Source organism: Olea europaea, chromosome 13, assembly GCF_002742605.1.
Source record: "Olea europaea var. sylvestris chromosome 13, O_europaea_v1, whole genome shotgun sequence".
NCBI classification, from domain to species: domain Eukaryota; kingdom Viridiplantae; phylum Streptophyta; class Magnoliopsida; order Lamiales; family Oleaceae; genus Olea; species Olea europaea.
The window spans coordinates 5,396,781-5,422,394 of record NC_036249.1 but is presented as its reverse complement, the minus strand read 5'-3'; the positions used below and the strand labels follow the sequence as shown (position 1 = coordinate 5,422,394).

Sequence of the window (25,614 nt, the reverse complement as noted above, 5' to 3'; positions counted from 1 at the left end):
CCTACTTGTCTTGTTGGTCAATTAGTTAATTAATTATTGTTGAAATGTTGTATTGTCAGTTTAATGATTGTTGTTGTTGCCTTGTCGACCAATCGGCCTAATGAATTACTTTCGTTGCCTTGTCGGCTTAATGAATAATATTTACTTTTAAATTTTAGTTCGTGAGTCAAAAATTCCTGGATCTGCCCTTGGAACCACCTTTAATTTGTATAATTTTCAGCTTTTATTCACTTTCATTCGACATGCAACCGAAAAATATGGAGGTTGGCACTTGCGACTATAAAAAATTTTGTATCCATGATGTATCAATTTTCAACCATTCAATGAAATTTTGATAAAGAATGGGAGCAAAATGATGAAACAATCGAAATTATTATCAATCTTGGATAAATGACGCCACAATTGTGGATCGTGGTGAATCAATTTTCTATTTTTCGGTATCTGAAGTTTGAAAACATTAGGAAAGGAAGGATAATGGATTGATACTTTCTATGGAAATGATTGAATGAAATTATCATTTAATAACTCTCAATTTAAGTCACATTATTTTATTTTATAATTTAAATTTTATCATTTCTTAAGAAATATAATATTGATGTATGACATTTAAAAAAAAAGTTTGATTATTTATAGAAATGAATTCTAGGTAAGCACATTTTTTCCTTAAAAAATTTGGGAGCCTTTGTATCCACTATTCTTATGTATTTATTAACTTTTAATGAAATTTATATATTTTATTATTAACATTATGTAAATTTATTAAAATAGACACTTTTCCAATAAAACAAAAATTGTTATGACCTTGACTCTTTTTTTTTTTTTTTTTTGATATTATTGTTACATTGCATGGTCGCTTAAAAAAGAAAAGACTCTTTCCAAATGCTCTATGAAAGTCTAAACTTATCGCTTTGGCTACGAGAAGCGATAGAAACACAATTTCACTCTAAATATATGATTCCAAATAAAACATAATTCATTCAAAGTGGATTCCCTCATAGACATTGCGTTATATATTAGTAGAATATTCATGTAAAATGTGCTTGCATGCTTATAACCATGGTCCAAGTAGTGATACTTACTTGAAATCACAAAATCGAAGTTGAATTACTTGCCTTTGATTCGCTTGCTTTCCACACCATGTTGTACCCACCTCTTGGTCAGAAATTCGATCACAATAGAAGGAATTTGATAGCCACAATCCAAGAACCCAATTTGAGATGTTATCTTCCAAAATCAAGCCCACTGAAGATATATCTGATTAGCGGGATATGTCTCGCTATCGGTGTTACAACTGAGGCAGGGGAGATGCCTGAGAATTAAGCCCACTGATAAAGCTCACAACATTTGAAGCTCAGGAACGAGCTAGGGTGAGGAAGAGAGAACAAGACCGACTTGAGCAACAAAGACATAATGCGCAGGAAGAAGGACAAGCAACTGAAGATATACACCTGCTACAAGCCTCGCCACAACCAGCTGAAATGGAATCGCAGCTACTTCGATATATATTTACCACCGCCACTAGAACTAGCAGGGATATACAAAATCTCCAGCAGAGGTTCGAGACGATGGCCACCACTATTGAAAAAGTGCAGAGAGACCTCTACTCCTCCTGAGACTACACAAAAGGCGCTATGAATGAAGCCACAGCTGCAAGAAGGGAAATAGAGACTATGAATGGTAGGTTCAACATGTGCGCTGGGAGAATGGATGGCATACAGTGGCGTGTGAACGAAACTTGGGATTGTTTGGGAAGTATGAAAAGTAGTCTTCAAGCCATTCAGGCCGAGCAAGCACAGCAGTCTGAGTTGCTGAGACAACTCCTATCTTGCCTCCCATCTCCTCCTGAAGATGATGCTGCGGGTCCCAACTTCACACCACAGCCACTGAATTGATCAGAAGAGTTTTGTTAATCTCTTATTGCCAAGTTGTGTCCATGTTTTAAATTCTGCCATTTTAACTTTACATTTTACATTGCGGACAATGTCTTGTATAAGTTTGGGGGATGGTAGCATAATTTCAAACAAATATTCGGCATGTAATTATTTTGCATATTCACAATCCATCGTTAATTTTGACAAGTTTTTGTATGATGCATGCTTGATGAGTGAGTCTTAATGAACTTTTGCATGCTTGTGTGGGTTTGGTAGCCTTGCCAGCTATGATGTGACTATTGGACATGTATAAACTAGAAACTGTGGATTTAGTGCAGGATTTAATTTGCTAATACTTGTTGATTGCATTGCTTGACATTCTTTTGCACGCCACTCATGCTTCACGTGTTAAGTTATTGATTGGACTTCTAGAATAAATTAGGAGAAACCTAGAATAACCCTCTATAACATTAACCCGTAATACGACTTTGAGATAATTTGGAGATGGTTGAGCCATTATAGGGAAACATGAAGATAAGTGGGGGCTCCGTGCATGAAATTATACTGTGTGGATTGTTTAGACCTGGAAGGTGAGAAATAGGTGAAAGCTTTAAGTTGAGGATGATTTTGGAAGTCAAATGTCGAGAAAAACAAAGAAGGGGCATAAAATAAAAATTGGAAAATCATCACTTCTCTCAAAAGCCTTTATGACTTGAGCAAGTAAGTCTGTAACGGTTTAAAACCTAATACCCTACTACCAACTAGTTTGAGAGTTATCGGCATAAAGCTCGTTACAAGGGTCATATAGAAAGCAAGAAAAGAGAGAAATTGATAAAAAGTCGTCTTATCGAACCTTTATAACTCGAGTGAATAAGACTGCAAGGGTTTAAAACCTGGTGCCCTAAAGCTAACTGGTTTGGGAGTCATCGCCTAAAGCTCATTACATGAGTTATATAAAAAGCAAATGAGAAGATGACACACAAAAAAAAAGCCTTGTTGGACATTTGGTTGATAGAACTATAACCTTGATGCGAGACAAGTAGCTTAGTTTAATCCTAAAGGTTGAAGCAATCAAAATAAGGAGAGTCTCTACTTGTTGATATGTGAACTTGTAATGGTAAAATTTATCCAAACTAAGAGAGAGTAAGGATTAAAATTGTTTAAACTCCTAACCTTAGAATACATCCCGGAGTAATTGAGTGAAAAGAATACATTTGGGGGTTGTGTATCTCTCGAGTGACGTAACAATAAATTTGAACACTATGGGTCGGGAATAAACTAACCATAAGCTTGATATGTTGGCATGAGTTCACACATACACATTGAGTATTGCATTTGATGAGTAAAGGTTGATTCAATTCTCACACTTTTGATATTGTTTCTATTATTATTACTAAGTTTCAATCCTGAGACACGACAAGCTATTAAGCCATGTTTGTTTAGCATTAAGTCACTACATTGTTTGAGGACAAACAATAGTTTAAATTTGGGGGATTTGATAAGTGTGTTTTTACACACTTATTTAGCTCACAAACATGACTTAAACATGGACAAAATAGTTGAATTGTGACTTAATCTCGTTAAATTCATGCAATGTAGGTGTTTCTATGGAAAAGATGGAATTCAGAAGAAAAGAGCCGAAAAATGACCAAAACGGAACAAAGCGATAGTTCGGGGACCAAAGGTGCAAATATTGAAAAGTTGAGCTAAAGTGCAGAACGAGAATGAAAATATGCCAAGTATGAGATTGATGATGATACAAGATGATTGGAGGAAGAAAGAAGTAATATTGGATTGAATTGAAGAAAAGTGAAAGATGAAAGACTAAATTGCAATTAATCAAAAGATGAGCCGAGCAAGTGATCAAGGAAATTAGGAGTCAATATTTGATGATGGAACAAAGGAAAGAAAGAAAAGAGATCAGAAAAAGAGAAAACGAAGTTCAGGGACCAAAACAGCAAGGTTGAAAGTTACAACCATGCGGCCACACAGAACTGTGCCATGCGGCCGCACAGAAGGTTGCAGGATTTTCATAGAGCCATTTCACTTGAACCATGCGGTCGCATGGTTTAACACCATGCGGCCATATGGCTATAAAAACAAAAAAAAAATCTGAACTTTCGTTTTTACTTAAAACTCTTTCGGAGCTTCGTGAGGACATGATATAAAAGTCAAAATTCATCAGAAATAAGGTAGTATGTCTAGGGAGAAGAAAATTACAACTTTTGGAGGCAAGAAACACGATCTTGAAGCCGATTCCACAAGAATTCAAGCGGGTTTTCAAAGCTTTATTCAAGATTTCAAGAAATTTTCATACGGGTGCTATTCTTTAAATTTATTAATTTCGTTTGTTATTTTGTAATTATGAATATTCTAGGCTAGGTTTTCAATTCACTAGGTGATCGATGAACCATTGTTTGTTATTTTAATTCCATATTTCATGAATTTAATATAAAGACTCGTTTGGACAATTTGATTGGTTTATATGCATTGATTTCATCCGCAATTAGTGGCCAATAATTGTGTGAGTGTTGATGACTTATTTTTTACATTCGAGAGAAGTGGAATATGTTCGATAAGGTGTAAATCAACATAGGGTCCAATATGGGATAGAGATATACCCTTATGATTTATGCAATTCTCTAATTGTTCACAAAATCACATGCATTCTTGTATATTTGGATCATCCATAGAGATATAGGTTGGTGGTGTGCAAGAATAAGTCTAATATATATCGAGAGAATATGTTGGATAGATCTAGGAACATTGAATTGGCAAATTTCCATCGGGTCATTGATTTTATGAAATTAGGGTTTTTATAGCATCAATTGGGGATTCATGATCCTAGTGACTTTATTTTGATATATTTCCATAAATTAGCTTTTGAATTTGCATAATTTCATTTACTTGAGTGTTTGAGTCGTTTAATTAGAGAAATTTCGAGATTAGGGTTTCTAATTGAGAAATTAGGGTTTTTAATTGAAATTAGGATTTTTTGCATTTGGATCATATTTTCACTCAATTAGATTCAGTTAAGGCTAGATTATATAGAGTTGAACTACTCAATCTCTGTGGGACGATATTCGGACTTTTAAAAATCAACTTTATTACTTGTTACGATCCGTACACTTGCTGTAGTTTTAAATCGAAAGAATTATTTCTTGAATATGAAACTTAACGTGCAAAAAATTATCATGCAATGAAATTTCGATTTTCTCAACTAGGGTTCAATTTTCCTCCCAAAATACAAAGCCAAATGACAAGAAATTTTCCAGATATGTTCTCCATAATATCATGAACATACAGTATAAATTTCATGAATTAATATGTAGTACATAAAAAGTTGCCATTAACGACATTCAAGCTTTGAAAGAAAAACCGGAATTCATGCATTTCAATCATTCTATGACATTTTCAACATGTGTTTAAGATCAACCCCATCATGTGTGAGTGGGAGATGTTGGAAAATAAGGATAATGGGTTGCCTGTGGGGTGACTTGACCCGCAGGATTTTATAAGGGTCGGAGGGAATGGTTTGAATTTAGAATTCAAAACTGTAACTCCCAAATAACCTCTTGAAACTTCTAGATATGAGGTGTGGAAAAAGGAACAAGAAGGTGGTATGAAAAATATGGTGAAAATTCGTATGTAAATTTACACCAAAATTGGAAAGCCCCTAGAACCACATTTTCGGCATGAAGTCTCACAAGAAATGACACTTAGATTGTGGATAATAATCGCCTTCCATTATGATCGGGATTTGGACCATTTGAGTACAAGAAAATGCAGGTTTTGGAGATTTGAAGGCAAAGTAATTCAACCTCGATTTTGTAATTTCAAGTAAGTATCACTACTTAAAACTCGGTTATAAGCATGCAAGCACGTAAAAATAAATTTATTTCCTTTGCCACTTCGTCACTTCTCTGTCTCCCAACTCCCCGAGTTTAGGTTTATTTTCCAAAATCAAATCAAATGCAGTAGAATCTTTAATGAAATCATCAAATACCAACCTTGAAAGTTAGAGAATCCGATAAATGGCATCTACATTTATGCGGCAATTTTCGAAAAAGAAGAACATTTTAAAGAGGTCCACCAAGAAGTGCTTAGTAGAAGCGCTTTACAAGAAGCTCTTTAAGGAGGGAGGAGAAGAGTAAGGGGTCGCTAAATAGTTGAATCAATTCTTGAAATCTCACAAAAGTGCTGACAAATGGGAAGTGGGTGAATCACTCAAGTTACTCCGCAGCAGCAAGCTCTACGGCACCGCCGTCAACGTATTTATGAAAGCACAGATTATAAGATCAATGGGAAATGATAAATGCACAACACTATATGTTGTACATTTATACAGCTCCCTCCTAAGAGGAGGCTGTAAGACTTGCTGTACACTAGAGTGTACAGTAAGCATCTCCCTTTCAGGTCGCTAAGAAGCTTCATTTTAGTCAGTTAACTACATTTTGGTTCCAAACTCAACGGTGAAATTTTAAAGAATTGGAGGTGCACAGCTTGGATGGAGCGATTCATTGGAGATAGCTAAATGATGATATTCAATCGAATCAAACAACTAAGCTAAATTGACGTAGCGGAAGATTATAGGGAAGATGAACAATCACACAATGAGAAAACTCTCAAAAAATTTTTTTATTGAATTCAAGAACTGCCGCCTCAAAAGGCTTACAACGCCTTAAATAGAAAAAAACCTAGCAAATTTGGAAAATAGAATAAAAAAGATATTTTTCCAAAAATAGAAAAATATGAGATAACTACTAAGATGGAAAATCCTTATCTTCAGGATCATCCTCAACAAACGGAATACAAGTCCGAATTTTATGGAAAGAGATATTGCAAAAACAAAAATTACCATAAATAGCAAAAATACCTAAACGAGGGCCTAAACGATGGATTTTGCCCAAAATTGGATCTATTCCAATCGAATTAGACTAGCAATTCATAAAAAACGAACAAACACGAAGTTATCATAAAATTAAAAAATCATTATTTTGCCTTGTGACGATCTCATTTCATCATAAACTCTAATCCCTTATGCACTTTATCATTCTCCCCAAGATGGGAAAATTTTTCGACCTCGAATTTGATGGGAAAGGACTTCACATCATCAAAATTATCACCATGAAATGACACCAAATACTTGATATTGAACACGTCGGATGTTCGAATATGGCTGGGCAGCTTCAAACGGTAAGCATTCGGATTGATCTTCTCAATGACCTCCAATGGACCAATCTTCTTCGTAGTAAGCAAGTTGTATTCATGAGTAGGAACAAAATCTTTTGTTAACACCGCCCAAACAAAGTCACCTACCTCAAATTCAACATGTCGACGTTTAAGATTCGCAGCACGCTTATACTCAGTGACAGCAGCTTGCAACTAATCATGAGCATGTGAGTGAACCTGCTACAATTGCTTAATAAAGTCTTCGGCCTTAGCATGCATTTTAACAGAAGTAGAAACTGGAACCAGATCAAGAGGGCCACGAGGAACAAGGCTATACACCACCTGGAATGGACTAAAACTTGTACTTCGGTTAACATCATGATTGTGAGCAAATTTTGCTTAACACAACTTCTGATCCCAAGACTTGATGTGATCACCAACCAAACAATGTAGTAAATCACCCAAGAAACGGTTAACAACCTCTGTTTGACCATCTGTCTAAGGGTGATATGCACTGCTGAAGTCCAATCGTGTATTCACCGAGCGCCATAAGCTGTGCCAGAAATGGCTGAGGAAACGAGTATCCCGATCAGACACAATAGATGTAGGCAATCCATGCAGGCGATAAACCTCACGAAAATACAGTAAGGCCACATTGACAGCATCTATAGTCTTCTTGCAAGGGATGAAATGTACCATCTTTGAAAACTGATCAACCACTATGAATATCGAATCAGACCCACGTTGAGTTTTGGGGAGCCCCACAATGAAATACATGCTCACGTCTGTCCAAGGCTGGGTTGGAATAGGCATGGGCATATACAGGCCCGCATTTGTTTCCTTGCCCTTGGCCAAGTGACAAACCCAACAACGCTCCACAAATTTGTTGACATCTTTGCGCAATGATGGCCAAAAGTAAGAAGCAGCAACAAGCTGCAATGTTCGATCACGACCCACAAGGCCCTCATTATGCAACTCTTGAATGATCTTCAACCTCAAACTGCCCTCTAGAATACACAACTGATTGCCATGAAAAAGAAAACCATCAATCCATGCAAACTCCGACTGCACATCCTCCTGCAGCTTCTGAATAACGTGGGAAAAGTATGTGTTAGTAGCATATAAGTCACACAAACTGTCAAAACCTGGAACCTCCACTCGTATTTCTATAAGGAGAGTTTGGTGCCTACTCAATGCATCTGCAATTTTGTTAAGGGCACCTCCTTGTGCTTGATCACAAAAGTAAACTGCTGTAAGTAAGCAATCCAAGAGGCATGTCGAGCAGATACCTTATCTTGAGTACTAAGGTGTGTTAAGGGCGTCATGATCCGTATACAAAATGAACTCCTTATGGAACAAATAGTGACGCTAATGTCGGATGGCCTGGACTATTGAATAGAACTCTACATCATAAGTACTATACCGAGACTTCGAACCAGAAAGCTTCCCACTGAAATATGCAATAGGGTGGTTGTTCTAATTCAGCACACCACCAATACCCACTTTCGAAGCATCACAATGTAGCTCAAATGGTTGGATAAAGTCAGGTAACACCAAAATTGGAGCAGCAGTCAACTTCCGCTTAATCAATTGGAAAGATGACTCTACCTCGTGAGTCACTGAAACCTACCATCCTTCATGCAATCTGTAATTGTTAACATGATGCTACTGAAATGCGGTATGAACCTGCGATAGAAGGAAGCAAGGCCATGAAAACTCCGCACCTCAGTGACAATCTTGGGCCGTGTCCACTGACTTATCGCCTCTAGTTTAGATGTATCAACTGCTAACCCTGCCTTCGACACCACATAACCCAGGAACACCACACTATCAGTAAGAAATGAACACTTCTTCACTGCAGCATAGAATTTATCCCTGCGAAGAATTGAAAGAACTTTCCGAAGGTGCTGGACATGATCATCATCGTTAGCACTATAAATTAAAATATCATTAAAGTAGACCACAACAAATATACCGATGAATGGGCACATTTGAGAGGCCGAAGGGCATGACTAACCACTTGTACAATCCTTCCCTCGTCTTAAATACGGTCTTCCACTCATCCTCACATCTGATGGTACCCACTCTTCAAATCAAGCTTCCTAAACACACAAGCACCGGTAAGCTGGTCCAACAAATCATCCAGGCGGGGAATAGGAAAGTGGTAACGCACTGTAATGTTATTGATCGCCCTACTATCCACACACATGCGCCACGTGCCATCCTTCTTTGGCGTGAGAAGAGCAAGAACAGCACAAGGACTAAGACTCTCCCTGATGGGTCCCTTTGCCAGAAGCTCCTCAACTTGCCTGCGCAACTCCTCATGCTCAGTGGGGCTCATTCTGTAATGCGCTTGGTTAGGCAGGGTAGCACCAAGCACCAAGTCAATCTGATACTGAATATCCCGCAGTGGCGGTAATCCATCTGGAAGCTTTTCTTGGAAAACTTCATGAAACTCCTTCAGCAATGGCTGAACTGTGAGAGGGACTTCATGCTCACTGTCAATCGACTTTCCAACCATCACATACACTACCCCAGACTCTTCCATCTCTGTCTCAAACTTTTTTCTGGTCAGTAAATTGGCATTGTTCCCAACTGTTTGTACTGAATCCTTATCCAGTAGTAACACAATTTTCTTTCCCCGAAAAAAAAAGTTGTACATGTTAGTATATCCATCATGTAGTGAGTGCCTGTTAAACTGCCACGGCCTCCCTAACAGTAAATGACACACATCCATCTCTACTACATCACATAAAACCTGATTCTTGCAGGTTGGTCCAATGGAGAAGCTGATTCGAGCACGTTGAGACACTTCTACGTCATTGCCTCTTTTCAGCTAGGCTAATTTATACGGTTTGGGATGTTTCTCAGTCTGCAAATCCAGCTTCTTAATGACCTCCTCAGCCACCACATTCTCGCAACTACCATAATCAATAACAAATATACATACCTTCTCTCCAACAGTACATGTCGATTGAAAGATATTATTACGCAACTAATCAATGTTATTCTCCAAGGGAGTCAGGAAACTCCTCCTCACCACCAGTGCCTGACCCACATCACCAACCACAAACTCTTCCTCTCCTATTGCTTCTTCTATGCCTTCACCATCAAATACAGGCGGAACTTCATAATCTCCATTACCCTCATCAACAAAGAGTTCCCTACGCGGATTTTTGGGGCACTCAGATTGCCTATGGCCTGTAACTTCACATCCAAAACAATGAGTACCAACCTCAGGACGTGTTGGTTGTTGGACAGGATTTGTTCTAGGAGGACCAGATTGAGCAGGATTATCAAGATGTGTCACATGCTTTGTGGGTTATTGGAAGAATTCCTTGCAATGAAAGGACAAGTAGTTCTCCTAGACTGTTGCTTCTCTATCTGTATTGCCCTCTGATGTGTTTCAGAAACTGTCATAGGATCAAACATATTGAGAGTATTTTGTATTTGGGGACGAAGACCATCCACATACGGTGACACCAACTGTTCCTCCGTCTCCATCATCTCATTCCTTGTAATCAACATATAAAAATCCGTAATATAATCACTAATCGTTTTCCCACCTTGACGCAGATTCTGCAGTTGTTGGTACATGGTCCGCACATAATTGTAAGGCAAAAACTATTTCTTCATATGTTTTTTCAATTTGTCTCACGATGCAAGCTTGGGTTTCCCTAACCTCGATCTCCTCACCTTAGTCTGCTTCCACCATGCCGCTGCTCACCCACGAAGCCTCGTCACAATGAGAGGCACACATTTATCGGCAGGAACCTCTTTAAACTCCAAGATTTCCTCCACTGCAGTCACCCAATCCAAGAATTCCTCTGGACTCAACCCACCATGAAATTCTGGAATATCAACCTTAAATCCTAATTCCCAACGTCGGTTGTCATCCTGACCACCCCTTCTCCGGCGAACCGACAAATTCAATGGTTGTTCAAGCGATGCAAACGGATTCTCATTATCGAAATCTTCAAGCTGTTGGGGTATAGGCGCAGGTTCTTGCGGCATAAGCGTAATGATCCGCTGTCTCAGCAATTTCACTTGTTGACATAGCTGTGCGATTTCATCACGTCTATGTACCTCCTCTACTGAGGCATCACGAGCTTCAGGACGTCTTCTTGGTTGCATGGTGAAGGAACGATTTCGACTCTAATACCAACTGACGTAGCAGAAGATTATAGGGAAGATGAACAATCACAAAATGAAAAAACTTTCAAGAATTTTTTTTATTGAATTCAAGAACTGCCGCCTCAAAGGGCTTACAACGCCTTAAATAGAAAAAAAAATCTAGCAAATTCGGAAAATAGAATAAAAAAGATATTTTTCCAAAAATAGAAAAATATGAGATGACTACTAAGATGGAAAATCCTTATTTTTAGGATTATCCTCCAACAAATGGAATACAAGTCTGAATTTTATGGAAAGAGATATTGCAAAAACAAAAATTACCATAAATAGCAAAAACGCCTAAATGAGGGATTTTGTCCAAAATTGGCCTTGCGTTAGGGCCAAAGGCGCTGAGTCTTATTCATTGGCTCGATTCCAATCGAATTTGACTAACAATTCGCCAAAAACGAACAAACCCGAAGTTATCATGAAATCAAAAAACCATTATTTTGCCTTGCGATGATCCCATTTCATCATAAATTCTAATCCCTTATGCACTTCATCAAACAAAGGAATAATAATCTCTGTATGTGAGGTACAAAAAACAGGATTAAAATGCAGTTTAAGGCTAGTAGAAACAATTTATTAAATATTTTCAACAAAATTTAATCTCCGTCAAAAAAATTATTATTCCCTTCAGAATGCTATCAGCAATAACAGTTCTGTCATAGAAATTAATGTCATCTCTTATGTGGACAATGTGGATGCCAATAGAACTGGTTAACTGTCCAGTTGGGCTTTTTAACCTGTAAAAGTCAGTTTTTACTTACCACCAAACCGAGTTGAATATATCATTTCTATGGCATTACTTCGTGTTAAATGCGCAAGTTTGTACAGCAGTCTGCATCAATCTGTCTGCCACATAGACGGACTATTTTAGGTGAGTAAACTGGGAAAAAGAAAAAAGAAACTTCGGTGATGAATTTGAAACAACAATGTAATTTCGAGGCTTATGCCCTTAGGCTGTAGGTGATACTCGTGAAACTTTTCTCCAGTGATCTAATGTGAAAGAATATATTTTTAACTACATAATTACTTGCACTCTTTGGTTTGGATTTACATATTGAAAATTGAAGATCTAACCAACGTACCATCAGCCTATACTATACTACATTTTGATTGCAATTTTAAGTCTGTGTGGGAACTTTATTTCCTTCTCGAAGTTCTTTCATTAAACTAAACGGAATCGGAACAAAGTTTGGTTTTTCCTTAAAATTCTAACTTCCGATAAGCAGTCATGTAAAAATTATGAATCGTCATCTTCATGAATATTAGTCCATATACATAGTATTAAAAAAAGAGACACAAGACGAACAAAATTTTACCTTTTTCTTCTTCTTTACTACTCTCCAATACTATTCAGTACTCTATAACAAACATACCATTAGTGTCTTCAACTCTGCAATCGACTCTTTCTAGGTAGCCTAGACAAGAGCATAACGCCATTTTGGCAAGGAAATCTAGTTTCTGAAATGAGTGTTTTGTATTGATTTTTGTATCCACAAATTGTTTTTATCTGTCGATCTATTTTCAAATTTATGCCGCAATAATAACGATTTCAAGGAATTAAGGTGAAGATCATGGTTAGGACAGTTGAACTCCCAAGAGAAGCAAAAATGGTAAGAGTAGTAGCAGGGGGAGCAGTTTTTCCATTAAGAATAGGCCTTCTGTTTATCTAAATGAGCAGAATTTCTCAAATAATCTGTGAAGGCCCCTGCTTCATTTTTCTCCAAAAGCAAGAATATCTTACTTCCAATTTCTGTTGTCACAGCTCACTATAATATTAAGTCACAGTTCAATCACCTCTGATAGGCTGGATATTAGTCTTTAAAACATATGGTACAATTTCACAAGATCTGATATTTAGAACTCAGTATTTAATTCATAGAAGATGTATGTCATATGCTGTTTGTCAAATATTGTAATGCTGCGTGATACATTTGTATATGAAAGTCATACATTTACATGCAAAATTAATGCCACGATAATTTCTTCATTTCTTCCACATCGAGACTCAATATGTTGATATGATCAACTTTTTTAATTCCAGTTGATATATTAATTACTGAAGTTTTACTGATGGTAAGTCACTTTACAATTCTTGCTAGTATTGATCTCTAATTTGTGCACATTTGTGATTTTTTTTTGTCAAATTTAATTTTTGTGTGTGTTCATCTAGTGAACATCCCATATTTGTTATATACAGCTGCCTGAGACCATGATGAAAGTGTTGAAATTTTGGAGCCTATAACTTATGCTTCACAATTTTTCTATGGTGTCAGACAAATTTTTTCCAAATTGTGGTAGCAATTGTTGACTAAAACAATGTGAATGGAGAAACTTTCGACCATGCAGCCGAAATTGTTTTGGAAGAAGATTTTGCCATGCATTTAATGCAAGGCAACTTTGTTGAAATTGATGGACATGCATTTAATGAGGATGGTGAGAATTTCTCTATAAATTGGAGCCCAAAGCAGGTGCAAAAATGTAGAGCAAAAGAAAAGTGCAAGAAAATCCTGTAGAGTGAAAACACAAGAGATAGTGAGCAAAACACAAAGTGAGAAGTAGTTAGGCATTCGTTTGTGTAGAAAATTAACGAGAGAAAATTGAGAGATTGTCTTTGCGTAGGCAAATAAAATACAGAGAGTGTATTTGTTGTATTCCTTTTATTCTCTTGTTGATATAGTAAAAGAATTGGTGTGGGTTTGTGGACGTAGGCACGATTGTCGAACCACGTAAATTCTTGTGTCACTTGCACTTATTATTTTTGCTACATTTATTTCTTCTCAGTTCAAATTATTTTGCGTCCCACTGATCCTGACGGAATTAGTAGCGATCTAATTTCCTAACAACTAGTATCAAAGCTCCAGAATTTAAGTGGGAGGAATGGCAACAGACGAGAAGATATCCAAAATCGATAAGTTTGATGGTACAAACTTTGGATTTTGGAAGATGCAAATGGAGGACTATTTGTACCAAAAGGACCTGTATAAACCACTTCACGTAAAGCTGGAGGACATGACCGACGACGAGTGGGAATTACTTGACCGAAAGGCTCTTGGCGCAATAAGACTGACATTATCAAAGTCAGTCGCTTTCAACATAAAAAATGAGAAGACGACGGCATCTCTCATGGCGGCCCTGTCTAGCATGTACGAACAACCATCTGCAGCAAACAAAGTCCATTTAATCAAAAAGTTATTTACTATGAAAATGGCGGAAGGCGAAAGATTTGGAGAGCATCTAAATGTGTTCAATGAAGTGACGGACCAGTTAAACACAGTCGAAATCACGTTCAGTGATGAGGTTCGAGCTTTATTGATTCTCGGGCAGCTGCCTAAGAGTTGGAATGACACAGTTACAACAATTAGTAGCTCTGCCGAAAAGTCCAAATTGAAATTTGAAGATGTTGTGAGTATGATCCTGACCGAGGAAATACGAAGACAGTCAGAAGTTGTTTCCACTTCTGGAGCCGCTTTGAACGTGGAGAGCGGAGGCAGAAGTTCAAACAGAAGTAAAGGGCATTAGAGGAGCAAGTCAAGATTTGGTCGATCAAAATCCAGAAATCCAAAGAATTTCGACAAATCAAAAATTGTTGAATGTTGGAATTGTGACAAGATCGGACACTACAAAAATCAGTGTCAAGTTTCCAAGAAAGAAAATGAAAACAAGACCAAGGCCAATGTTGTAGCAGAGGAATCAGATGATGCTTTGATATGCTCTTTGGAAAGCAAAACAGAAGACTGGGTAATAGATTCTGGAGCATCTTTTCACGCTACATCAAACAAAAAACTCTTTAAGAGTTATGAGCCGGGCAATCTTGGAAAAGTATATCTTAGTGATGATCAACCTTGTGACGTAGTCGATAAAGGCGAAGTACAGATCAAGCTTAATGGATCTGTATGGAAATTGAAGGATGTCAGACACATTTCAGACTTGAGGAAAAACTTGATATCTGTGGGACAACTATCAAATGAAGGTTATGTCACAACCTTCAACAGTGATATTTGGAAAGTTTCCAGGGGTGCAATGACCGAGGCAGAAGTTCAAACAGAAGTAAAGGGCATTAGAGGAGCAAGTCAAGATTTGGTCGATCAAAATCCAGAAATCCAAAGAATTCCAACAAATCAAAAGTTGTTGAATGTTGGAATTGTGGCAAGACCGGACACTACAAAAATTAGTGTCAAATTTCCAAGAAAGAAAATGAAAACAAAATAGAGGCCAATGTTGTAGCAGAAGAATCAGATGATGCTTTGATATGCTCTTTGGAAAGCAAAGCAGAATACTGGGTAATAGATTCTAGAGCATCTTTTCATGCTACATCAAACAAAAAACTCTTTAAGAGTTATGAGCCGGGCAATCTTGGAAAAGTATATCTTAGTGATGATCAACCTTGTGACGTAGTCGATAAAGGCGAAGTACAGATCAAGCTTAATGGATCTGTATGGAAATTGAAGGATGTCAGACACATTTCAGACTTGAGGAAAAACTTGATATCTGTGGGACAACTATCAAATGAAGGTTATGTCACAACCTTCAACAGTGATATTTGGAAAGTTTCCAGGGGTGCAATGACCATAGCACGAGGCAAGAAAAGTGGTACTCTTTACACCACAACGAGTGCTTGCGGAATAATTGCAGAATGAAGATCCGAATCTATGGCACCAGAGACTGGGGCATATGAGTCAGAAAGGACTCAAGTACATGCATGACAAAGGGAAACTACCAGGACTTCAATCTATTGACGCAGACCTATGTGAGAGTTGCATCTTCGGGAAGCAGAAGCGGGTGAGTTTCAACAAGTGTGGCAGAACTCCGAAGCAGGAAAAGCTAGAGTTAGTCCACACGGATGTCGGGGGCCAGCTGCAGTTCCATCTATTGGCGAAAAGTCTTATTTTGTTACTTTCATCGATGATCACTCCAGAAAAGTATGGGTCTACTTCTTGAGACACAAATCCGAAGTGTTCGAGATGTTCAAGAAGTGGAAAGCTATGGTGGAGAATGAAACAGGTTTGCAAGTAAAGAAATTGAGATCAGATAATGGCGGAGAGTACGAACATGCTGATTTCAAAAAGTTTTGTTACAAGAGTGGTATCAAACTGGAAAGGACGTTGCCAGGAACACCGCAACAAAATGGTGTGGCCGAACGAATGAACCGGACGTTGATAGAGAGAGTCAGAAGCATGCGGTTACATGCTGGCTTGCCTAAACAATTTTGGGCTGAAGCTATCAACACAGCAGCATACTTAATCAATCGCGGGCCATTAGTGCCTTTGGAGTACAGGATACCGGAGGAAGTATGGAGCGGAAAAGAAATAAAACTTTCTCATTTGAAAGTTTTTGGTTGTGTCGCATATGTACATATTAGTGATCAAGCTAGGGGTAAGCTTGACCCCAAATCACTAAAGTGTACATTCATTGGATATGGTGGAGATGAGTTCGGGAATCGCTTTTGGGATGATAAGAACAAAAAGGTCATTAGAAGTCGGGATGTCATATTCAATGAAAGGGTGATGTACAAGGATAGAGATACAGCGCATTCCAGTGACATACATGATAATCCAACATATGTTGAGTTGGATGATACTCCAAGTAGTAGTATGTCAAAGCAGACAGATGAAAGTCCTCAGCTAGAGGAAGCTGTTGCGGAGACTTTACCTCCAACTCCTATTCCTAGAAGATCTTCCCGACCACATGTTCCAAACAGAAAGTACATAAATTATTTGTTACTTACTGATGCCGGTGAACCTGAATGCTATGATGAAGCATGTCAGGGAGATGATGCAATTAAATGGGAGCTTGCAATGAAAGATGAGATAAAGTTCTTATCTCTAATCAAACGTGGGAGCTAGTTGAGTTGCCTGTAGAAAAGAAAGCCCTACACAATAAATGGGTCTATCGGGTCAAGGAGGAACATGACAGATCAAAGAGATACAAGGCGAGATTGGTAGTCAAAGGCTTTCAACAGAAAGAAGGAATTGACTACACAGAGATTTATTCTCCAGTAGTAAAGCTGGCAACAATTCGATCAGTCTTAAGTATTGTTGCAGCAGAGGGATTGCACTAAGAGCAGTTAGATGTGAAAACTGTCTTTCTCCATGGTGACCTAGAGGAGGAGATATATATGCAGCAACCAGAGGGTTTCTCAATCAAAGGAAAAGAGAAGCTCGTGTGCAAATTAAAGAAAAGCTTATATGGCTTAAAACAAGCTCCGAGACAGTGGTACAAGAAGTTTGATGGATTTATGTAGAAAAATGGCTACTACAAGTGCAATGCTGACCATTGTTGCTATTTTAAGAGGCTGGAGTCCGGCTACATTATTTTGCTACTTTATGTTGACGACATGTTAGTAGCAGGACCAGACATGAATGAAATCCAGAAATTAAAGAAGCAACTGTCAGCAGAATTCGAAATGAAGGACTTAGGTCCAACTAAACAAATTCTAGGGATGAGAATTTGTAGGGACAAGCAAAAAGGCACTTTGCAGTTATCCCAGGCCAAGTACATTGTCAAGTTTTGCAGAGGTTCAACATGAACAATGCAAAGGCAGTTAGCACACCATTGGCTAACCACTTCCGTCTATCAAACGACCAGTCTCCAAAAACAGAAGAAGAAAGAAACTTCATGGCTAATATTCCATACGCCTTAGCCATTGGTAGTTTAATGTATGCCATGGTCTATACAAGACCAGACATTGCTCATGCAGTGGAAGTTGTGAGTAGATTCATGACAAATCCAGGAAAACAGCATTGGGAAGCAGTGAAGTGGATATTGAGATATCTACAGGGTACTGTTGATAAATATTTGTGTTTCAAAAGAGATGAGTTGGCACTACAAGGCTTTGTAGATGCAGATTTTGCTGGCAAGGTTGATCACAGGAAAAACACCACCGGTTATGTATTCACAGTTGGTACTACTGCAGTGAGTTGGGTTTCGCAAAAACAGAAGATTGTTGCTTTATCCACTACAGAAGCAGAGTATGTGGCAGTAACTGAAGCTAGCAAAGAGAAGATTTGGTTACAAGGTTTGTTGACAGAATTGGGTCTCAAGCAGGGAAAGAATGTTTTGCACAGTGACAGTCAGAGTGCTATACATCTGGCAAAGAATGCAGCATTTCATTCAAGAACGAAGCACATAGGTCTTCGTTATCACTTCATCAGATCTCTCTTAGAAGATGGAGTATTAACATTGGAAAAGATCCAGGGCAGCAAAAACCCAGCTGACATGTTAACCAAGACGGTAACTACGGAAAAACTGGAGTTGTGTTCAACTTCAGTTGGCCTTCTAAAATGAAGATGAGGAAGGTGAACCACACCAATTTTACTAAAAAGGAACTGCTCTCAAGATGTCTCAAGGTGAAGCCACATTAGTCTCCAAGTGGGAGATTGTTGAAATTTTGGAGCCTATAACTTAGGCTTCACAATTTTTCTATGGTGTCAGACAAATTTTTTCCAAATTGTGGTAGCAATTGTTGACTAAAACAATGTGAATGGAGAAACTTTCGACCATGCAGCCGAAATTGTTTTGGAAGAAGATTTTGCCATGCATTTAATTCAAGGCAACTTTGTTGAAATTGATGGAAATGCATTTAATGAGGATGGTGAAAATTTCTCTATAAATTGGAGCCCAAAGCAGGTGCAAAAATGTAGAGCAAAAGAAAAGTGCAAGAAAATCGTGTAGAGTGAAAATACGAGAGATAGTGAGCAAAACACAAAGTGAGAAGCAGTTAGGCATTCGTTTGTGTAGAAAATTAACGAGAGAAAATTGAGAGATTGTCTTTGCGTAGGCAAATAAAATACAGAGAGTGTATTTGTTGTATTCCTTTTATTCTCTTGTTGATACAGTAAAAGAATTGGTGTGGGTTTGTGGACGTAGGCACGATTGCCGAATCACGTAAATTCTTGTGTCACTTGCACTTATTATTTTTGCTACATTTATTTCTTCTCAGTTCAAATTATTTTGCGTTCCACTGATTCTGGCGGAATTAGTAGCGATCTAATTTCCTAACAGAAAGGGGAGTAAACAAGACAATAAGTGATCAAGCGATACATCTAGATCTTGTTGCAAAGAGTAGAGGAATTACGGCTGCAGAAACTTAGAGGAATTACGGCTGCAGAAACTTGCTTTATTAATCTGCTGGAATCCTCGAAAACCATCTCACTTATGGTGCTCTTCTTGACTGTTACTGCAAGCATTTAATGACAGAAAATGCAGAAGCTTTGATGGAAAAGATGAACAAACTTAACTGAGAGCTGAATTCCATGCCATATAACAGCCTCATGATTCTGTACACGAAAACTGGGCAGGCAGAAAATGTTCCAGCAATCATCCAAGAAATAAAGTCATGTGATATCTTGCCAGATTCTTACACCTACAATGTCTGGATGAGGGCTCTTGCTTCTATGAATGAAATATCTGGGGTCGAGAGACTTATTGATGAAATGAAGAGGGATGGCCGAGTCGCTGGAGATTGGAGAACATATAGCAATTTGGCATCTGTTTATGCTGATGCCGGATTATTTGATAAAGCTGAGAAGGCACTCAAGGAACTGGAAAAGCTAAATACTACACGAGAACATTCTGCTTACCCGTTCCTGGTCACTGTATGGATGAACTGGAAATCTACTTGAAGATTACCGTATCTGGCGTTCTTTGAGGCTTTTATTTCCAAAAACTCCAAATATAAGCTATCTAAATATGATACTGGTATTGGTTAAGTTTAATGATTTACCAGGTGCTGAGAGATGTTACAGGGAGTGGGCATCTGTATGCTCAACCTACATATTCGAATTGCAAATGCCCTAATCAGAGCTTATCTTAAAGAAGGTTCGTTAGAGAAGGCTGAGGTGCTCAAGGCACAGGCAAAGAGAAGAGGAGTCTAGTCCAATGCTAAAACATGGGAGCTTTATCTGGATTACCATCTGACGAACAGAGAGCTTAAATCAGCTCTAGATTGTATTGAAAATGCAATTTTGACTGGTAGGGAAGATGGTGGTAAATGGACCCCTCTACCTGCCGTTATTGGGGAACTGATGCGACAGTTTGAGCAAAACAAAAATGTTGAGGGTGCTAAACATTTCTTGGAGGTTCTGAAGAAGTCGAAAGCGAGTCGGGATCAGAAGTACTTGAATCATCGATAAGAATTTATGCAGCTGCTGGAAATACAATTCCAGTCATGCGCAGCTAGATTAAGATGGAGAATGCAGAAATTGAGCGAGGAAGGGATAAAACTACCGGATGCCGTCTGCAAGGAATGAGATCTTCTTAGCTACACATCTTTCTGTATAAAATTTTCCTTTAAAGAAGTAATTTAAACACATTGCCGGCTATAACACTCTTTGGCTACATTGGTAGTGAAGATTTGCCAATGACAATTTGGAAGCTGATTTGTTCATTTGAACTCTTTCTTGTGCATGGTAGTGGCTATTTGTTCCCATGATAAATTTAGAGCAATTTCATCATCAATTTTTGTACCTTTAGCAGCCGTATGCTGAAGTAATTGACAGTTTGGTCATACATTGTTGTACCTTTATCTTGGAATATTTCGGGTACTACTAACTTTGATGTACTTCCGTTACTTGTACCTAAATTCTACGTTGCATAAGACACCTACTAAGAACCTATACTATGTAGCTAAGATGCACTGTAAACTTCAATTTCCTAGGTTTGTGGATAAAATGGGAAATGCTACTTATACAAATTGTTTTACTAGATGGGTTGCAGAATGCGAAGTTGGCAAGATTTCGCACCATATTGGACAAAAAAAGAAGTTGAACCATCCAGTGAAATCTTGTCAGCTCAGCACCTTAACTCTATTCGTTAAAAAAAAATCTGCGCAAGTATCATTTTTCATAAAATAAATGGACTTCTTTTGTTGAGACTTAAGATTGACAGAATTTTATGAAGCGCATCAAATATGGTTAGAGAGCTAACCCGGACCGGTCCGGCAAGTTTTGGGTAGGCCCGTGTCACGTCCAACCTTGGCTCGGCATGGCTGGATATTCCTAAAATTAGCTGGGTTTAGCATGGCGAGTCTCGTATCCTGAAGGGTGGAATGACCCGTGAGAGGTCCGTGCCTTTTAGATACCTGTCTGGACCATGTAGCCCAGCAAATTTCGACACCTAGACATGTTACTCAGTAAGGAAAAAAAAAAAAATCATGCAGAATAATTTAACTAAAAATTCTTGACGCAAAAACTCTTCGTCTAAAAATTACAAGTATATTTCTTTTCACTCAATTAGTCCTAACAAGCTTAGGTCTCCATGACCTCCAGCCCTGCCACTTGTTCTCTCCAATTACATGATCGACAAATCTCCTTTTCAAAAAACTTTTAGCCGTAGATTTCCCACTGCCATTTTGAGAGGAGTTCTCTGTAGCAGCTTCAAGACTTCCATTGTCACTCGCTTCAACAATCTGGTTCACCATCTCAAGAACTTCGCTCATTCGTGGCCGATTTTTTGGATGTCGAACTAGACACCTGTTAGCAATGGCTGCTAGCTTTTGAGCAGACTTGAAGGAATATTTCCCGTCTAGTCGAGGATCAAGAATTTGTTCGAATTTTTTACTGTTAACAAGGTGTGGCCTAACCCAGTCCAAGAGCTTTTGCTCGTTTTTAGGTCGGTTTCTATCTAGAGGGCGTCGACCAGTGATGAGTTCATACAGAAAGACCCCATAACTCCACACATCACTCTTCGACGTAAGGTGCCCTGTTTGAATGTACTCTGGAGCAGCATATCCTACTGTTCCAACAACCTGTCGGATGGAAAAAAGATCGTTAGTCAAAACTGTCTAATGCAAAGTTCGATAAAAAATTTAGCATAAAGAAATTACGACAAGCTTAACAAAAGACTAGAATCTTCGTGTATTTTCCGACAGTCAACACAAAACTTAGTCAAATTTTATTACATGAATCATAATGCACATTACGATTTCCTAGTATGGTGTTCTCGAAAGGATTCATTTAGTGGACTCCAAATTTACTGGAAGCAATGCTTGGTTTAAGGAATAGATGCAATAAAATTAGATAAATAGTCTATACCGCTGTGGAGACATGGCTTAATCCATCTGAAGGACCCAACCTTGCTAATCCAAAGTCTGATAGTTTTGCGCTCCATTGATCATCTAACAGAATATTAGATGACTTGAAATCTCTAAATATAATCTGCATCGAAATAATTCAATTATGTATTACAAAATTATTTAATCCATTTGCGCGAAAATTACTAAAATATATTGTTTATGATATACATTAAGAGAATACATTCAACTTATAGACAGTCACCTGAAACTCCATGCCTTCATGAAGATATGCCAAGCCTCTTGCAGCATCTTGGGCTATTTTCAATCTAGTAATCCATGGCAGAGATGCCTGAAATCGAATTGATAAATGATCTTGAACGCTCCGTTTAGGCATATATTCGTAGATCAGAAGGCGTTGCATCCCTCTCTCATCGTCCTCAGCACAGTAGCCTATGAGTTTGACGAGATTTGGGTGTTCGGCAATGCCAAGAACATTCACTTCTGTAACCCATTCCTTGTGTCCCTGTATGAATTAAGATTTCCAAATATAAATAAATAAAACAGATGATTCGTGAAGATGGATCCTATAACATAAACGCGTCTTCTTAGAACATGTTTGGTACACAAAACTGGTTTTCTCTTTACTGTTCGGTGCTATAATGTCTTGGAACTCAGACATGACGGTGCAATGAACAAGAAAGAAGGCTTGCCTGTAACCCCCTTCTGCTGAGTTGTTTAACAGCGATATCGATCCTTTCTGTCTCCCGCAACACACCCCTATACACGGGTCCAAATCCGCCTTCTCCAATCATGAGGGAATGGCTGAAATTCTTCGTAGCTGTCTTCAGCTCTGCAAATGTGAAGACCCTAAGGTTGCTAGGTCTTTGGGACAAACTCTTGAACGACAACCTAACCGAGGATTCGGTGCTTATATCGGAAATGTTCTGAGAGTTGTACTCAGATCCAGATTTCTTCGTATCAGGATCCGTTGATATAGATGTAGATGAAAGAACAGGAGTACACTTTGACATCTTTGGTACATCATCTTTAGTACCATTGGAGAATGAAAAACACCTCATATCCTCCCAAAATTTCCAGTCCTTACTGCAAATGCATATTCAAGAAAAATTTCACCATAGGGACAAAGAATGGTGTTACAGTTTTGCAAGAACTCCCGTGTTATCTTTTGTATGCAGTAATATTAGATAGGACTCGACAATATGATTTACATAATTCTTTACTGCCCGGTTTGTCTAATACTCTGTACAACGATACCCTCAATTGCTAGTCATTAAATCCTAAAAAACGTTCATGAAAGAATCAGTAATCATGAAAGAGGGTACACAAGAAGCTAAAAGAAGAAGCCAATTTCGATTGCTTAGAACACCATAAAAGTAAATAATAAGGCATGGGGACGAATATCACTGATCATCATAAAAGAAGAATTCAAATCAAATCATTATTCCGATCTTTTCTTGATTACCAGAACAGACACTTTTATGATCTTTTTCTCAAGATAATAGCTTCAGGAAAATAGACAGTACAAAAAAGTTTAGAATAAATCATTCAAGAAAGTCCAAATATAAACATAAATCAGAAATTTGGAGAATTTTTTTTACCTTTGAGAATGAAAGGAACAGTATTGTGAACATTTAGCTTTCAAAACTCTTCATCTTGTGGGCTAGCTAGTTTTCAAACAAACAAATTAAAGCAGTAAAGGGTGTTTAAAGAATCATGTGTGGCGACGAGGATGCCATGATCTAAGGAAGTCAATGCTAGGCAGCTGGAAATTTGCTCACCAACCATACATCCCATTTAAAAACGACACGGATATAAAAAGAGAAACTTTTCGGTAAAACTTAATTTTAAAATCGACTTATTTAGAAAAGTGTATAACATGCTTACAAACTCGTAATATAGTATTCACAAACAACGTTGGATTGTGGCCGAAATTTTTTGAGCGTTTTCATTTGGCTTTATAATGACTAGTTATCTGCAAGAAAAATATTTGTGTATGATGATGACTTGTTCTTGGTTTGAAATTTATGCCACTTTGACAAGGAGAGCATAGTTTGGAACAAAATGTTACATTTGCAAAATTTAATACAAAGGCTGACATCATGCCCTCCTAGAAACTCAGCTTTCGTTTGGATATAATTTAGGGAAAAAAATATAAAATTCGTCAAAATTAGATATTAATTTAAATTGCACATTCATAATTACTGGTCATTATTATGTGAAATTTCTAAGCATTTATAAATGTGCTAATCGCAACATAATTCATTCGGCAGTTTCAGATTGTGCCAGGAGGTAAGGACGGATGTTTTGTCTCATAATGATAGGAAAATTAAATTTGTATTTTGTTCATAAATTACAAAAAATGCTACATATTAATAGGAATAACTATATAATAATATTAATTAAATAATTATTGACCAAAATATACTGTAAGTACTTTTTTTTTTCTTAAATTAATATTAAAGAGGAATAAAAATCAACTGGGAAGAACTTGTAAAGTTCAAAAAATTTCTCCTGTTAACAATTCATCTAAACTAAAATAATGTAAACGTCAAATTAAAAAAATCTCAAGTTCATATTTATTTTTCTCCTATTAGCTAGCATATCTCAATTAGCAAAGAAATTGAAATTAAAATAAAAAAAATAAAAAAGTTGATATGTAATATGCGTGTGTAAAAAAATGCTGGATTGATGGACTGACTTAGAATACTTTTAGTTAAACTAATCAGTTTGTGTTAGGAGATCTAAGAACGGTTTGAATATATATATATATGGAGGTGTTTGAGCCACATTATTCTGGTAATAATGCATTCTTGAATAGTGTATTGATGGAAATGTGTTGTGAAAAAATAAGGAAAAAATTTTGATTTACGTGTAATATTATTTTATTGAAGAATGTGTGGTTGAAATGATGTCAAATCACTATTTAAGAATACATTTTTTTGAAATAATGTGGCTCAAACAGGCTCTATATGTGAAGTTGTTTTCTTCCCTGGAGTGCCAAGAGGTGGTTAGGGAAGATGATCCAGTTGAGGTAATGTTCGTCTCGTAAGCCCCTAAAGTTTTCTCAAGCAAAAGGTTCGGAATATTATGTTCGAAAAGTTGGATAGATAGGACAAATGATTGCTTGGAGCCTCAAGACCTAGTAGCCGATGTAACAATAATGCATTTGTCAACTAAATATCATGAGTAAATTGCTCTCGATTATACAATCATTTGATAACTTGAATAATTCATTGATGAGTCAAGCTCAACGGAATTTGATCAATCCTTTTATTTGTCGTTAAGGCGGAGAATCAAATTGATCTTTTGTAATGTATGCTGGTTTAAAACTACACGCCTACACCATATTTTTTTTTT

General features: G+C 37.6%; 1 protein-coding gene and 1 pseudogene across 1 annotated transcript; one reads left to right on the top strand and one right to left on the bottom strand.

The window, feature by feature from the left end:
* Positions 1 to 18,505: 18,505 nt before the first annotated feature.
* On the top strand, positions 18,506 to 21,266 carry LOC111408357 (annotated as a pseudogene).
* Positions 21,267 to 21,367: 101 nt separating this feature from the next.
* LOC111407386 (probable serine/threonine-protein kinase PBL19) lies at positions 21,368 to 24,078 on the bottom strand. Its single transcript, XM_023036815.1, has 5 exons — positions 23,856 to 24,078; positions 22,947 to 23,340; positions 22,499 to 22,759; positions 22,256 to 22,378; positions 21,368 to 21,969 (listed from the first exon to the last, which is right to left on the bottom strand). Exons 2-5 carry the CDS (start codon positions 23,313 to 23,315, stop codon positions 21,451 to 21,453), a joined length of 1,272 nt encoding a protein of 423 aa, XP_022892583.1. The 5' UTR covers positions 23,316 to 23,340; positions 23,856 to 24,078; the 3' UTR covers positions 21,368 to 21,450.
* Positions 24,079 to 25,614: the final 1,536 nt, after the last annotated feature.

What these genes read in the sequence shown, in the direction of transcription:
- LOC111407386 (XM_023036815.1), bottom strand. Translation starts at nt 23,315, where the DNA reads ATGAGGTGTTTTTCATTCTCCAATGGTACTAAAGATGATGTACCAAAG. An exon ending in TCAGCAGAAGGGGGTTACAG is followed by an intron (nt 22,760 to 22,946) that starts GCAAGCCTTCTT and finishes TAATTCATACAG; the next exon opens with GGACACAAGGAATGGGTTAC. An exon ending in ATGAAGGCATGGAGTTTCAG is followed by an intron (nt 22,379 to 22,498) that starts GTGACTGTCTAT and finishes ATTTCGATGCAG; the next exon opens with ATTATATTTAGAGATTTCAA.